This window comes from Antennarius striatus, chromosome 22 (assembly GCF_040054535.1).
Source record: "Antennarius striatus isolate MH-2024 chromosome 22, ASM4005453v1, whole genome shotgun sequence".
Lineage (NCBI taxonomy): Eukaryota > Metazoa > Chordata > Actinopteri > Lophiiformes > Antennariidae > Antennarius > Antennarius striatus.
Window position 1 is genome coordinate 327,501 of NC_090797.1, and position 14,974 is coordinate 342,474.

Here is a 14,974-nt window from a genome sequence, read left to right on the forward strand (position 1 = left end):
CCGGTTCAGGTCCTGATGCTTCACCTGTGATCGTCTGTGTTTAAATGTAAAGAAGGACGACGTGCTCGTCTCCTGTCCCTCTTCTTCAGGTGTGTTTTCATGTTTACCTGTTGATGGTCGCCCCCCCCTCCATGAATGTTGTGCTGTTTGCTGGTCAAAGCTTTGCATCAATAAAAAAACTTTCAACTGTTGGAGTTTCATTTGTCGTTCGTTCAGGAAGCTGTGGAAATAATGGTCAGACTGTCATTTCTGCCTGTGGACAACAGGTAGACAACAGGTAGCCAAGTGGGCAACTGGCAAACAATAGGAAGACAGGTAGAGAAAAGGACAACAGCAAAACAACAGGTCGACAAAAGGCAAACGCGTAGACAAGTGGCAAACAATAGAAAAAAGGCAAACGGTCAATAACAGACAACAGGCAAACAATCGGTAGACAGCTGGTCAACAACAGGCAAACAAGGGAAAAAAGGTAGACAAAAGGCAAACAACTGGTCAACAACAGGTCTACTATAGGTTGACAAAAGGTAGACAAGTGGCCAACAGGCAGACACACACACATTGACTGGTGAACAACAGGTAGACAAAAGGCAAACAACTGGTCAACAACAGGCAAACAATAGGAAGACAACAGGCAAACAACCTGTAGACAAAAGGTAGACAAGTGGTCAAAAACAGGCAAACAACAGGCAAACAATAGGTCTAAAACAGGGACACAACTGGTCAACAACAGGCAAACAACAGGTAACAACAAGTCAGCAACAGGCAAACAGGTCGACAACAGTCAGATAATTGTTCCACAGCAGACAAACAGGTCATTTACTGGTCAAAAACCAGTAGACAACAGGTCAACAAGCAAACAGGTAGACAACAGGCTGACAATAGGTCAACAACAGGCAAACAACAGGCAAACAGGGAGACAATAGGTCAAGAACAGGCTGACAATAGGTCAACAACAGGTAGACAACGGGGGGACCTAGATATGAAAGCTATTCATGTTTTTTCAGCTGAGGAGTTTAGTGGTTTAACGGTTTAACGGTTTAACGGTTTAACGGTTTAACAGGGACTGAACTGTTTGACTGTTTATTTAATTTATTTAATCTTTTCTCCAAACTTGGGAACGACTTCACTTCCTGCGCTCTGATGGACATGAAATCAACACTCGGTTCGAATCGTTGATGTTGGACTCAACGCGTTGTCACGGGTTCTACAGTCTTCACTAACATCTTCATCTGAACCTTAAAATGTCAGAGGTCAGTTTAAACACTTCCTGTTATTCAAAAAACACTGTTAGCTTCACATTAGCATCAGTCAGCTCTGGTAATGGACTAGCTGTAGTGCTATCCTTTCCGTTAGCCAACGCATAAAGTCAACACAGCAGAACAGATGAGGTTAGCACTAGCAGTGTTAGCTTCTATCACGTACATCACACTGCAGCTAATCAGACACATTTACAACAGATGGGCACATTCTGACGCTAGCTAGCTAGCAAACACGAAACCGCTCCATGAAGGCAAAATACTCAAAACACAGCAAATAAATAATTTAGATCCAGTATAAAAACGTCCAGTTCTTCACGGAGAGCCACCGACGTGGCCGCCAGAAAAAAGCCCTTTACACAACATCTGGAAGCGCCCGTGGGCTAAAGCTAGCATGTTAGCTAGCTCAACTGCCAGATTCCAGTGTTTGACGAGTCGCTCAGACGAACGTGTTGAGGGGGTTTCCGTTCGTCGGCCAGGCCACCTTCTTCTCCTTCGCCTCACGCTCAAAGGCGTCGCCCACTGGGTCGTTAGCGCCCGTCTTAGCTCGCGCACAGACGTCGGCCACGCCCACGTGGTTCTTCTTGGCCATGCGGGAGCTGGCGGTGATGGTGTAGGCGTTGCTGCGGTAGCACTTCATGGACGACATGCAGAAGGTCTCCCTCATGCCCCGCCTGAAGTTGGCGTTGTAGACGGAGTAGAGGGTGGGCTTGGACGCCGTGGAGCTGAAGGAGATCCAGGTGACGGCCGTGAAGAACAGCAGGCCCTGCCTGGTGGGCCCGTCCGACTCCTGGGGGTGCCACAGCTGGGCCACGAAGAAGGGCGTCCAGGTCAGGAAGAAGACCCAGTTCAGCATGAGGAACATCTTGATGGTCTTGACTTTAGTCCGTGGGACCAGGTTGACGGTCCGGCGCACCGAGTGACCGTCGGCGCCGAGCCTCCAGATGTAGCGGACCACCCGCTGGTAGAAGGAGGCGATCAGAGCCGCCGGGACCAGGAACCCTAGCAGGAGGTGGACGGCGGCGTAGGCGAGGCCGCCCCAGCTGTCCGGGAGGAAGAAGTCGCAGTGGCTGCTTCCTGTGGGCGTGGCCCCGTAGAAGAAGAGGCAGGGCGACACCAGGGCGGCGTCGAACAGCCAGGAGGCCAGGATCATCTTCTTGGCCTTCTCCCGGGACACCTTGAAGCTCAGCGGGTACACGATGGTGTAGAAGCGGTCCACAGAGATGGACAGCAGGACGTACACCTGTACCCCGGGGCACAGGTGCTGCAAGTAGCGGATGGTCCTGCAGGCGGCGGCGCTCAGGGGCCAGCGCCCCGACGCCACCTGCAGGAGCAGCAGGGGGGAGCAGCCCAGGCTGAGCAGCAGGTCGGCGCAGGCCAGCGCCACCACGAAGTAGTTGGTGGTGGACTGGGCGCGGCGGCTGCGATGGATCACCAGACACACCAGCGCGTTCCCCAGCAGGGACACCAGCCACAGCACCCCGAACACCAGCCCCACCGCCGCCGCCTCGCCCGGCGTCAGCGCCGACGACGCCCACGAGCCGTTGGGCGGGCCCACCGACACGCCCTCCAGCCCGCACACAGGGGTTGCGGCTAAGGCCGCCAGGACAGAGGAGTTCTCCCTCTCCGAGAGGTTAAAGGTCATCTGATACTTGAGAGGCGGGGCGTAGAGGGAGGGGTTGACGCCGACAGGGTGCGAGGACTGGGCGTACACCATCGCTACACCGCTGCAGCAGGGCGGCGCTGTGGAGACACACGTTCACGTTAGCATCGTTAGCACTGTTAGCACTGTTAGCACCATCAGCACTGTTAGCACTGCTAGCACCATCAGCACTGTTAGCACTGTTAGCACCATCAGCACTGTTAGCACTGTTAGCACCATCAGCACTGTTAGCACTGTTAGCACCATCAGCACTGTCAGCACTGTTAGCACCATCAGCACTGTTAGCACTGTTAGCACCATCAGCACTGTTAGCACTGTTAGCACCATCAGCACTGTTAGCACTGTTAGCACCATCAGCACTGTTAGCACTGTTAGCACCATCAGCACTGTTAGCACTGTTAGCACTGCCGGCTGGTTGGTTAGTCGATGTTACATGAAAACACTTTGAACGGGTTCAGACGTCTGTTTATCTGTCAGAATCCGTTTGTTTGTTTGTTTGTTTGTTTGTTGGTAAACATCAGCTGCTGCTTGATTTCATTAACGTCCTCTGGGGACCCCGACCCGCTTGGCCCCGCCCCCATAGCAACCTCCTGGAAGGGGGGTGGGCATTAGGTGGAGGAGGAGGAGTCTACTGACAGGTACGCTTCAGGGTTCCTTCAACAACCCTCCAACCTGATCTCCAGGTAGTCACGTTTAACCAGAGCTAACCAGACTTAACCTGAGCTAACCAAGATTAATCAGAATTAATCAGAGTAAACCAGAGTTAACTAGCATCAACCAGAGTTAACCAGCTGATAGTAACACCAAAGCCCGGTTCATCCCGCAGGAAGTGAAGCAGCTTGATTTTGGCGCAGCTGCTGAACCGATCAGCTGCTCCGGTCATCAATAGAACCGATCAGCTGCTCCGGTCATCAATAGAACCGATCAGCTGCTCCGGTCATCAATAGAACCGATCAGCTGCTCCGGTCATCAATAGAACCGATCAGCTGCTCCGGTCATCAATAGAACCGATCAGCTGCTCCGGTCATCAATAGAACCGATCAGCTGCTCCGGTCATCAATAGAACCGATCAGCTGCTCCGGTCATCAATAGAACCGATCAGCTGCTCCGGTCATCAATAGAACCGATCAGCTGCTCCGGTCCTCGGTAGAACCGATCGGCTCCATCTTACCGGAACCGTCCACCAGCCTCGGGCTCCCGGTGATGGAGACGGTCTCCGGCCTGGACAACATGTCCGCCGCTGGAGCACCGCGACGGAGAACCGATCCGGTCCGCGCTCCGGTCGGCCGGACCGACCGCCTGAAACCCGCCGCCGTTAACGGAGAACGAGTCGGACTCACCGGGTCAGAACCGGACGGCCAGGAGCGATGCATGGCGGGATTCCTCCGGGATTCAGCGCGGGGGGGTCTTTGAAGGCATTACGGTTGTTATCCGGTAGTCCGTCGGTCTGTGGAGGGGCGGGGGAGAGTGGGGGGGGGGGTAGAGGTGAGAGAGGGGGTGTTTCCTGGTGATCAGGGGTGAAATAAACTGTTTGAGGGCCAAAGGTGACAGAAAGGCCCCCGGGGTCCCCGACAGGGGGGGGGGGCTCATGTGAAATCTGACACCATTTACTACTGGTGTGATAGATAGATAGATAGATAGATAGATAGATAGATAGATAGATAGATAGATAGATAGATAGATACTTTATTAATCCCGGAGGAAATTGCATATATCCACTGCTCAGACATTACATAACAAATAATACTGGATAAACACCAGGAGAAAAGGAAACACTGACGTCACAGGACATACCACAAGACATACATTACACTAACAGACACATGCAGCACTAACAGGACTTATATACTAAACTATAACTACAATATAAACAGTATTAAGTTAAAATATAAACAGTATACATACAGTATAGTATAGTAATACTACCACTATTACTACTTACCAGTAGTAATAATAGTATATATCTGACACCAGTAGTAAATGGTGTCAGATATTACTACTAGTAACTAGTATTACCACTAGTTAAGTTACTAGTAGTAATACTGGTAACTATTAACTAGCAGTCAGTCACACCCTACTGCACACACACATAGACCCCCCCCTGGTGATCCAGACCCCCCCTGGATCAGGTCACACTGGGTTCACGTCCCGCTCCACCACACTATTAGCATCCTGACGTCACTACACGCTGCGTGTTAGCATGCTAGCTGCTAACCAGATCAGCTCGTCGTGCTAACGGAGCAGTCAGCTAATCGGGAATGCTAACATGCTATCGAGGGGTTAGCCACCATTTAGTGTAGTGACAGCTGCAGCCTGTGGGCGGCGCTCCAGTCATATGACTGTTGTTGACCAATCACACGCCTGCTATGTGCGTCTATAAAAGGAAACGTCGCCGTCGGTCTCCTCTCATCCGTCGGATGCTGACGGGATGCTGTCGCAGCACGCTGCCATGGCAACCGCAGCAGGACGGTAATTTTCCAACAGGCTGGTTGCTATAGAGACCAATAACAGCAGCTAGAGGAGGGTGGGTCAACGGCCGACGACTTCAGAGGAAGAGGAGACGCACTGGTTGCCATGACGACACTGTCCCACCTACCCGGTCACGTGATCAGGAAGTCCAGAGTCAACATCAGCTGGAACTTCCTGCTGGAAGGAGAGCTGTTTCAGCTGCACCTGTCTCACCTGAACCCCGAACTGCACACACACCATTGTTTACACACCATTGTTTACACACCATTGTTTACACACCATTGTTTACACACCATTGTTTACACACCATTGTTTACACACCATTGTTTACACACCATTGTTTACACACCATTGTTTATTTACATCCTGATTATGAACAGAAACATGAGGATGAGGAGGAACCACGATGAAGAGCAGATGTTAGCATGCTAGCATGAGCTACCAATCGTTAGCTTGTAGCAGTGTGTTAACTCTTAGCACGTTGCACGACATGCTAATGTTACCAGTAACTTACAAGCAGGAGCTAACATGCTAGCATGTGTGAATTATTGTTGCTAACATTGGGAGAGGCTAACCATCGAATGCTAACCCACCATTAACATTATGTTTCCTGCTAACGTTACTTTTACAAACTGATGCTACATACTAGCATGCCAGATAAGCTGTAACTGTTAGCATGAATTCAAGCTAATCCTCAGGTTTCCTTCCAAACAGCTGGGGGGTGATTGGTCTGAACCCTCAAACCTGCAGTGTGGGCGTCGCCCTGAAGGGGGAGGGGCGTCGCTGGCGGCGTTGACGCTCTGGAGCCGTTTATACAAAAGTTATTTACAAGATAAACACGCCCAATATTTACAACTGCAGCCGCCTCTGTGGGCGGGGCGGGGCCAGGGTTCATCCTCTCAGACCTCCGTCCAGCGTCAGAGTCCCGAACCTGAAACAGTCACATGGTGAGTCTGGATCCAACGCAGCACCATTAGCCTCGCTAACAGGGTTAGCCTAGCTTAGCACAGAGGCTGGAGGCAGGAGGGACTGGGCCGACCCGGTAGGTCACATGGGTCACGGTGTAGCCTAGCAACAAATAACTAACATCAACGTCAAGAAAAAATTCAGGTTTTTTTAAACGTCTGTCATGTGATGTCATCGTTCAAGTGTGATGTCATCGTTCAGTCCACATTGAACACAGGCTAGCAGTTTCCCTTTGCTCCCAGTGTTTGTGCTAAGATAGGCTAGGCTAAGCTAGGCTAACAGCCGCTAGCTGACCTCTCCAGGAAGTGGTTGTTCTCTGCCAGCTCCTTGACGACTCCCTCCATCTCCTCCTTTAGCTTCTTCATCCTGAAAACACAGCACAGGTCAACACACCTCCAGGGGCGGGGCTACCGTCTGCCCTGTCAGCCAATTGGAGGCAGCTCTCACCCCAGTGTCATCTCCACCAGCGTGTTCTGGCTCAGGTACGCCTGAGACTTCAGCCCGCTGGACACCAGAGGAAGAACCTTCTGAGGGAGCTGCTCCTGCAGCTGCACACACGCACACACACACGCACGCACGCACGCACACACACACACACACACACACACACACACACACACACACACACACACACACACACACACACACACACACACACACACACACACACACACACACACACACACACACACGGTCAGACTTCTCTGGAGCTGCTCTCTGGTCACATGACGTGCCGTGGCTCCGCCTCCACACCTTCAGGGCTCTCTCCATCAGCACCTTCACCTCGCTCTCGGTGCTGATCAGCTGACCCGACAGACCCAGCAGCTGCTTCCTCACGTGGTGAACCTTCCTGCAAACACCCCGCCCACTGGGTCACATGGTCGCTTAGCAACGAAGGAACACTTCCTGTGCGTGTGTTCACCTCATCCACTCTTCACTTTTGGAGATGAAGAGGCGGTACTTCATGGCGCACTCCTCGGTGAACAGAGACCTGGCTTTGCTGGCGTGGAGGACCAGCTTCTGTCTGGGGAGAGGGGCAGGGGGCGGGGTCACAACACACATTCTGATTGGACGTCACACAGGAAGCAGGACGTCTTTCAGGTCCAGCAGTGAATCTAAACCTACTTGTCAAATTTATGGATCTGCTCCTCGTTGTACGGCAGACCTGCAAGCAGATGAAGGTTATTGGTCACCAGGCTGATAGACACGCCCTAAACGCTGTGAAGCCCTGCCCCCCGGAGTGCATCATGCATCTTGTTTGAGGTCACGTTAATTCAAATCAAAAATACAGCAAAGAACTGAGAAACTCCAACAGCATCAGAGTGGAGGTGGCTATGACATCATCCAACAGCGAGCAGCTGACTCACGTCTCTCAGCCTTGTCCTTCTTGAACTGGTGGTAGATGGCCGTGATGGCGTCCAGCAGCACCTTGACCTTCTCCACACTGCGGACACAAACCTGAGGTCACGCCCCCCACCTCCACCACACACAGAGCTGCATGCGGCCGACGCCCTTACTTCCTGTCCTTGGGGTGCGTTCCAACCTGCTGCGTCCAGCCGTCGGTCAGCAGGCCTCCTGGCAGGAACTTGGCCTTGATGTCCTGAGTCGTTCGCTCGATCGGCTCCAGGGAGCTGGAGACCTGAGCAGACCAGACGCTAGCACGCTACACTAGCACGGGACACTAACACCACTAGGCTAGCACCAGAAGGCTAGCACCAGAACGCTGACACCAGTAGGCTAACACCAGTATGCTAGCAGCAGCGTGCTAGCTGGCTAACATGCTAACCCACCCTGAGGACCTTCTTCTGTGTGTCCAGGATCTCGTCGTACTCGGGGGTCAGCATGTTGGCCTGCATCAGCACCTCGAACCTGTGGGACAGGGGTCAGAGGTCAGGAGGTGGGTCCAGCAGATGGGAGGCGGGGCCAGGGGTCAGGGGCTCACAGCTGTTTGGTTCTCTCCAGGTACTGGGTGAAGTAGGTGCACAGGTGGAACACCTCGGCCTTCTTGTGCAGGATCTCAGAGTAGTCCTCCTTCATCAGCTCACTGGAGACACAGCATCATCACCATCACCATCATCATCATCATCACCACCACCACCACCATCATCATCACCACCACCACCACCACCACCATCATCATCATCATCACCACCACCACCACCACCACCATCATCATCATCACCACCACCATCATCATCACCATCACCACCACCACCATGATCATCATCATGATCATCATCATCATCATCACCACCACCATCATCATCATCATCATCACCACCATCATCATCATCATCACCATCATCACCACCACCACCATCATCATTATCACCACCACCATCATCATCATCACCACCACCATCATCATCATCATCATCACCACCACCACCATCATCATCATCATCACCACCACCATCATCATCATCACCACCACCATCATCATCATCATCATCACCACCACCATCATCATCATCACCACCACCACCACCATCATCATCATCATCACCACCACCATCATCATCATCACCACCACCATCATCATCACCACCATCATCACCATCATCACCACCACCACCATCATCATCATCACCACCACCACCACCACCATCATCATCACCACCATCATCATCATCACCACCACCACCACCACCACCACCATCATCATCACCACCATCATCATCATCACCACCACCACCACCATCATCATCATCATCACCACCACCATCACCATCATCACCACCACCACCACCACCACCATCATCACCACCACCATCGTTGTCATGGTTACCCCCAGTGCTCTGAACTCACATCAGCCCCCTCATTCCTTTCCGCACCAGTTCCTGGTAGACCAGCAGAGACTCCGAGGTCTTCCACAGGTGTCCAACGTCCCCTGCAAAAGTCTGGGGGGGGGGGGGAGCGGGGTCAGACCCTTAAAGGGACACTCCACTCAGCAGTGTGTGGGCGGGGCTACCTTGGCGTAGCTGGCGTCCAGGTCCAGGTCGTAGCGCGGCTGCACCTTGGGGGGGCTGGCTGTGGGGACAGAGCAGAGGTTCAGACGCCAGCGGACCGATCGACCAGCTGCCGATCAATCAATAACCTACGGTCTTCAAAGATCAGGCCCACGGTGCCCACCGACTCGCGGCTCACGAGCATGATGGGGTTGTCCCTGGAGGTCTTGGGGAAGGTCTTGGCCTGGCGGGCGGGGTCCAGGGCGAGGCGCCGCCCCTCGTACAGCAGCTCCTGGTGGTGCAGCGGGATGCTGGAGCGGCGGGACAGCAGCTCCTGGAACAGCGCTGCCCTGTGGCCACGGGAGGAATAGCAGGAGGTCAGGTGTTGGGGCGCGGCCCTCGGTGGCGTGTGGTGTGGTGGGGGGGCGTGTCTCACGTGTTGTACTCATGGATGTACACGTGGTGCAGCGTGGCCTGCTGCAGGCTGAACACGTAGACCACGGCGCGGTGCAGGATGTCGTTGGTCTCGGCGAAGAACTGGTCGAAGCCCCAGCACTTCTCCTGGTCCGCCTCCAGGATGTTAGCCAGCACCGGCGTCAGGAGGCTCTGGAGGCCCCTGAGGGCCACAACCCGCAGCTCAGATAGCTGCTAGCACACTAACGCCCTCAGAGGCATGCTAACGGCTGGCTGCTAGCAGCTAGCACACATCTGGCAATCATCACACCAATCAGAGCAGTGACGGTGCTACACGCGTGTAACAAAAAAAGGAGTACAGTCATCCCTCACGCATCAACACGTGCAACTCCACCCCATCGCAGATTTCTGGTAGACAGTCACATGACACTGTACACACATCCTATTGGCTGACGGCCTCCTGAAGTGCACTACGTTCTGTGAGTCTCTGACTTCCATGCGACACAAAGTGTTTTAAAGGGGATCCAGATAGAAGGTGGTTTAACACCAGTCTGGGGGGGTCAGAAACGGTTAGATTACCATAAATAATAGATTGCTGTTCTATCGTGGATTCCTCAATCGTGAGTGGTTCCTGGAACGCATTAATCACGAGTAACGAGGGGTCAGTGTAACCAGATATTTTACAAAGACTGACAGGAATTTATTCTGGATCACAAACAAAAGAACACGTCATCGTGCAAAAAGTGAACGTTGTGATGTGAACAAAATGTTGTGTCTGAAAGGTGTGGATGTGTTGTTTAATCCAGAACTGGACCCTGAGCCAGACCACAACTGGACCCCCCTCCACAGCAGGACCCCCACTCAGAACACACTACAACTGGACCCCCCCAAGTGGGCCAAACCACTGCTATCTGTAGTGAACCAAGGTCAGCTGCTGCTGTAACTTGATTCTTTAATAAACCATTTATGATCCGTTTAGAATCAGTGTGAGGCCACGGCGTGAAGACTGATGCTCACGGCGGTCCTCACATGACACATTAGACGGAACACTGATGCTAACAATGCTAACAGCTCGTACTTGGACAGGCTGCAGGACACGGGCATCTCGGTGCTCCACTCGATCTTGCCGTTCTCACTCTTCTGGTGACCAGAGATGGTTCCTGACGGTTTCTCCGTGATGATTTTGTACCTGAGACCAAAACACAGCTCAGTTTCCCACCGTTTGAGACTCCTCCCACCCTGCCGGCGTGTCTTACATCACTTCCTTGTTGCGGCGCGGCCCCTCGAACGGCCTGAAGGGGAGGCTGCCGGTGGCGGCGTGGTAGAAGGTGACGCCGATGCTCCACAGGTCCACGGTGGCGCCGTACTTCTTCTGGTGGTCCTTCCTCAGCACGGCGCGCTCGTACATGTCAGGATGCTAACCACAGCAACACAGCCGCGTCATGCTAATGCTAGCCGTGTCAACCTGGGACCAGGTGTGTGTGTGTGTGTTACCAGGTACTCCTCCGTCCCGTACAGGGACACAGGTGTGTGTGTGTGTGTGTGTTACCAGGTACTCCTCCGTCCCGTACAGGGACACAGGTGTGTGTGTGTGTGTGTGTTACCAGGTACTCCTCCGTCCCGTACAGGGACACAGGTGTGTGTGTGTGTGTGTGTGTGTTACCAGGTACTCCTCCGTCCCGTACAGGGACACAGGTGTGTGTGTGTGTGTGTGTTACCAGGTACTCCTCCGTCCCGTACAGGGACACAGGTGTGTGTGTGTGTGTGTGTGTTACCAGGTACTCCTCCGTCCCGTACAGGGACACAGGTGTGTGTGTGTGTGTGTGTGTGTGTGTGTTACCAGGTACTCCTCCGTCCCGTACAGGGACACGAACTGCTCGTCGTCCTCCAACTCTCTGGCGGCCCCGAAGTCGGTGAGTTTGTAGACTGATCGGCCATCGTCACCGATCACCCTCATGATGTTCCCCGGCTTGATGTCACGGTGGACGATGCCGTACTCCCTCAGGTGGTTCATGCCTGCCACTGGAGACCACAGCCAGTCAGACGACGGCGGGGGCGGGCCCCGACCAATGGGAGCGGTCCTCACCCACGTCGTGCAGCACGATGAGGAACTCATCCTCTGGGAGGCCGTAGGCGTTGGACGACTCCTCCAGGACGGTGTAGAGGCTCCCGCAGGGGCAGTACTCCATCACCAGCACCTTGTGCCGTGTGTTGGACTGCAGGGGCGGGGTCAGGGGGCAGAGGCGGGGTTACTCGTCTGCCACGCGGGACCAGCAGCCAATGGCGTCTACTCACCTCCTCCTCCACGGCGAACAGCTTGACGATGTTCTTGTGGTTGAGTTTCTTCAGGACCTCAAACTCCCTCATCTGGACGTCCAGTGGCCGCAGGAAGCTCAGGTTGTTGAACACCTTCACCGCGTACAGGTCCCCTGTTTTCTGTGGGCCGGGGGGGGCGAGGAGAACCAACCAGAACCATCAGATCCAGCAGAACCTCCTTCCTCATTACTGAAACTAGCCTGCATGCTAGCGACATGTACGTGGAGGTGGTGCCCCGCCACTGCCAGTGATAATGGACCTAAAGGGGCGGGGCTAAAGGCAGCCAAATGTACAATACCTGGTGCACCCGGGCCCGTGGTGGAGTCAGCTGACCCACCAGCAGCCCGGTTGCGCCCCCCCCCCAGGTCGTACCTTGTGTCTGCCGCGGTAGACGTTGGCCGTGGCCCCCTGACCCAGCAGGTCAGAGATCAGCCACAGGTAGTTGGTGGTGCTCTGCATGGTGGATCAGACCTCAGACCGGACCTTCAGGCTCTGTGGAGCAGAACACACAACATGAACCAGAACCACAACCCAGTCCAAAACCAGGACAAGGACCAGTTCTTCCCTCCTGGTGGAGCTCAGGTCAGAGTCGGACCTAAACTTGATTTTAATTTGTTCGTATAATCAGAACGACATTATTACTCTAAATACTAATTATAGTAATGACATTACTTTAGTATTTACTGAACCCTAACCTCTAGGAACCAGGTGTGTTTGTAAACTGAGGACTACATGTTGTATGTACATGTACACATATACGCAGGCACACATGTGTGCGTATACATTTATTTATAAATGTATGTCTATATAGACACACACATACATGTATTAAATGATTTCTATGTTTCTACATATCATATATTATATTCCTACAGATTATATTTATACAGATTAAATTCATTTAGATTATATTCCTGTGGATACTACGTGTCAAACTCACAGCCCGGGGGCCAAATGTGGCCCTCCACATCATTTAATGTGGCCCGCGAGAGCATAAAAGGTCAGAGTGTCTGAAATACATAAGTCAGAAGTGTTCTTTGACCAGAAAACTACATTTCCCACAGTGCAGTAGCACAATGCAGTAGTTCAGCCCATTTTAACTCTGACTAAACGTAGTGAACAAAGTTAACGTCCTAACTTGTGTCTGATGTTATTTTTCTTTATTGATTGATAGTTTGATCCTTGATTGATGGAGTTCTGTGGGTTTAATAACCTGACAAATGAAAAGGATTTATGTTAGAACAGAGAAACAAACAAACATGTTTTTTCTGTCTAACTGTAATGTTTGGAACTAGAATCAGTCAGAAATTCAGTTATTTAACATTAAGGAGTAGTTACATTTAGTTACATTACACTGAGTTACATTTAGTTACATTTATTAGTTACATTAAGGAGTAGTTACATTTAGTTACATTACACTGAGTTACATTTAGTTACATTTTTTAATTACATTAAGGAGTAGTTACATTTAGTTACATTACACTGAGTTACATTTAGTTACATTTATTAGTTACATTAAGGAGTAGTTACATTTAGTTACATTACACTGAGTTACATTTAGTTACATTTTTTAATTACATTAAGGAGTAGTTACATTTAGTTACATTACACTGAGTTACATTTAGTTACATTGATTAGTTACATTAAGGAGTAGTTACATTTAGTTACATTACACTGAGTTACATTTAGTTACATTGATTAGTTACATTAAGGAGTAGTTACATTTAGTTACATTACACCGAGTTACATTTAGTTACATTTATTAGTTACATTAAGGAGTAGTTACATTTAGTTACATTACACTGAGTTACATTTAGTTACATTAAGGAGTAGTTACATTTAGTTCCATTACACTGAGTTACATTTAGTTACATTTATTAGTTACATTAAGGAGTAGTTACATTTAGTTACATTACACTGAGTTACATTTAGTTACATTTATTAGTTACATTAAGGAGTAGTTACATTTAGTTACATTACACTGAGTTACATTTAGTTACATTTATTAGTTACATCCGGCCCTTTGAGGACATTCGTTGTGCCCCCCCCCCCTCTAGATTCTATTTGTACCGTTAATAACAGCGAACGGAACCGGAACCGGTCCACGGTGTCTCGTTACCGGCAGGAATCCGTGAGGTTCTATCTGACGGTTCGCTACCTGCTGTTCTTCATGACGTCATCGCGTGTCCGTGACGTGTCTGTCTGCGGGAATTTCCCGTGTCGGGCCTCAAACAGAAACCCGCGGGTTCCGTGATTCACCGTGACGCAGCAGCTCCACCACCGAACCCCGTCCGGTTCGGACACACCGACACCGACCAGCTAGCCGTTAGCTCGGTAGCCCGTTCCGGTAACGCGTCGTTTGTCGCCTTCCTATCGGCGGACATGAACGCTGACCGTCAGAACGGGAACCGAAACCCGAACCGAGCTGCTGGAGCGGCGGCTCCGGTACCGGCGGGTCGAGCTGTGACACCGAAACCGTAAACAGACCAACCGTCTCTGTGTTGTTTCCTTACCGTTCTCTCCGCGGTCGAGTCTTCCTGATACTTCCTGGTCACGTGTCCAGAGCTGGCCAATCAGCTCGCCGTGGCCATAAAGGGGCGGGTCACCCATGATTAAAGGCGCCGCAGACTGGAGCTCTGCTCCTGCTCTGGTGACGTCAGATCCGCTGCAAGCGTGCTTGTTCCCTCTTCCTGACGTGACGTCCCCCCAAGGCCTTATTATGGGATGTTTCCGTCGCGGGAAAAGCAAACGGGTCGTTCGTTTGTCTCCCGAACATCACCAATGAGCCAACAGTGGGTGTGACCATGTCTGATACGGAGGCTCCGCCTCTAAAGCACGTCATGAGACGGGAAACAGCTGACCGACCAATCAGGTTCTCCAAAGCCACTTCATGGACTCAAAACGGATGCAGGTTGTGTTCATCCATCAATCAACAATCATCA

General features: G+C 51.7%; 3 protein-coding genes across 7 annotated transcripts in view; 1 reads left to right on the forward strand and 2 right to left on the reverse strand.

The window, feature by feature from the left end:
- Positions 1–191, forward strand: part of crebl2 (cAMP responsive element binding protein-like 2) — a 1,873-nt gene extending 1,682 nt beyond the window's left edge. Inside the window, exon 3 of the mRNA XM_068307468.1 lies at positions 1–191. This exon is cut by the window's left edge and continues 635 nt beyond it. The gene's annotated coding sequence lies outside the window, so the exon portion shown is untranslated.
- Positions 192–292: 101 nt separating this feature from the next.
- On the reverse strand, positions 293–4,379 carry gpr19 (G protein-coupled receptor 19). Of its 2 annotated transcripts, none has more exons than XM_068306774.1 (2): positions 4,260–4,379; positions 293–2,999 (listed from the first exon to the last, which is right to left on the reverse strand). In XM_068306774.1, exon 2 carries the CDS (start codon positions 2,971–2,973, stop codon positions 1,696–1,698), a length of 1,278 nt encoding a protein of 425 aa, XP_068162875.1. In that variant the 5' UTR covers positions 2,974–2,999; positions 4,260–4,379; the 3' UTR covers positions 293–1,695. The 2 variants fall into 2 exon arrangements, with proteins under 2 accessions (XP_068162875.1, XP_068162874.1); XM_068306773.1 differs by lacking the exon at positions 4,260–4,379 and adding an exon at positions 4,091–4,200.
- A 1,314-nt stretch (positions 4,380–5,693) lies between these two features.
- Positions 5,694–14,850, reverse strand: tbk1 (TANK-binding kinase 1). Of its 4 annotated transcripts, none has more exons than XM_068307290.1 (21): positions 14,546–14,850; positions 12,405–12,524; positions 12,012–12,152; positions 11,803–11,932; positions 11,557–11,738; positions 10,973–11,133; positions 10,795–10,905; positions 9,739–9,918; positions 9,456–9,652; positions 9,326–9,384; positions 9,163–9,254; positions 8,297–8,398; positions 8,145–8,223; positions 7,872–7,993; positions 7,722–7,798; positions 7,480–7,519; positions 7,277–7,378; positions 7,108–7,204; positions 6,802–6,902; positions 6,649–6,720; positions 5,694–6,319 (listed from the first exon to the last, which is right to left on the reverse strand). In XM_068307290.1, the coding sequence occupies exons 2-21, from the start codon at positions 12,489–12,491 to the stop codon at positions 6,280–6,282; spliced, it is 2,172 nt and encodes a 723-aa protein (XP_068163391.1). In that variant the 5' UTR covers positions 12,492–12,524; positions 14,546–14,850; the 3' UTR covers positions 5,694–6,279. The 4 variants fall into 4 exon arrangements, with proteins under 4 accessions (XP_068163391.1, XP_068163392.1, XP_068163393.1 ...); XM_068307291.1 differs by lacking the exon at positions 14,546–14,850 and adding an exon at positions 14,191–14,539; XM_068307292.1 differs by lacking the exon at positions 14,546–14,850 and adding an exon at positions 14,103–14,539.
- Positions 14,851–14,974: the final 124 nt, after the last annotated feature.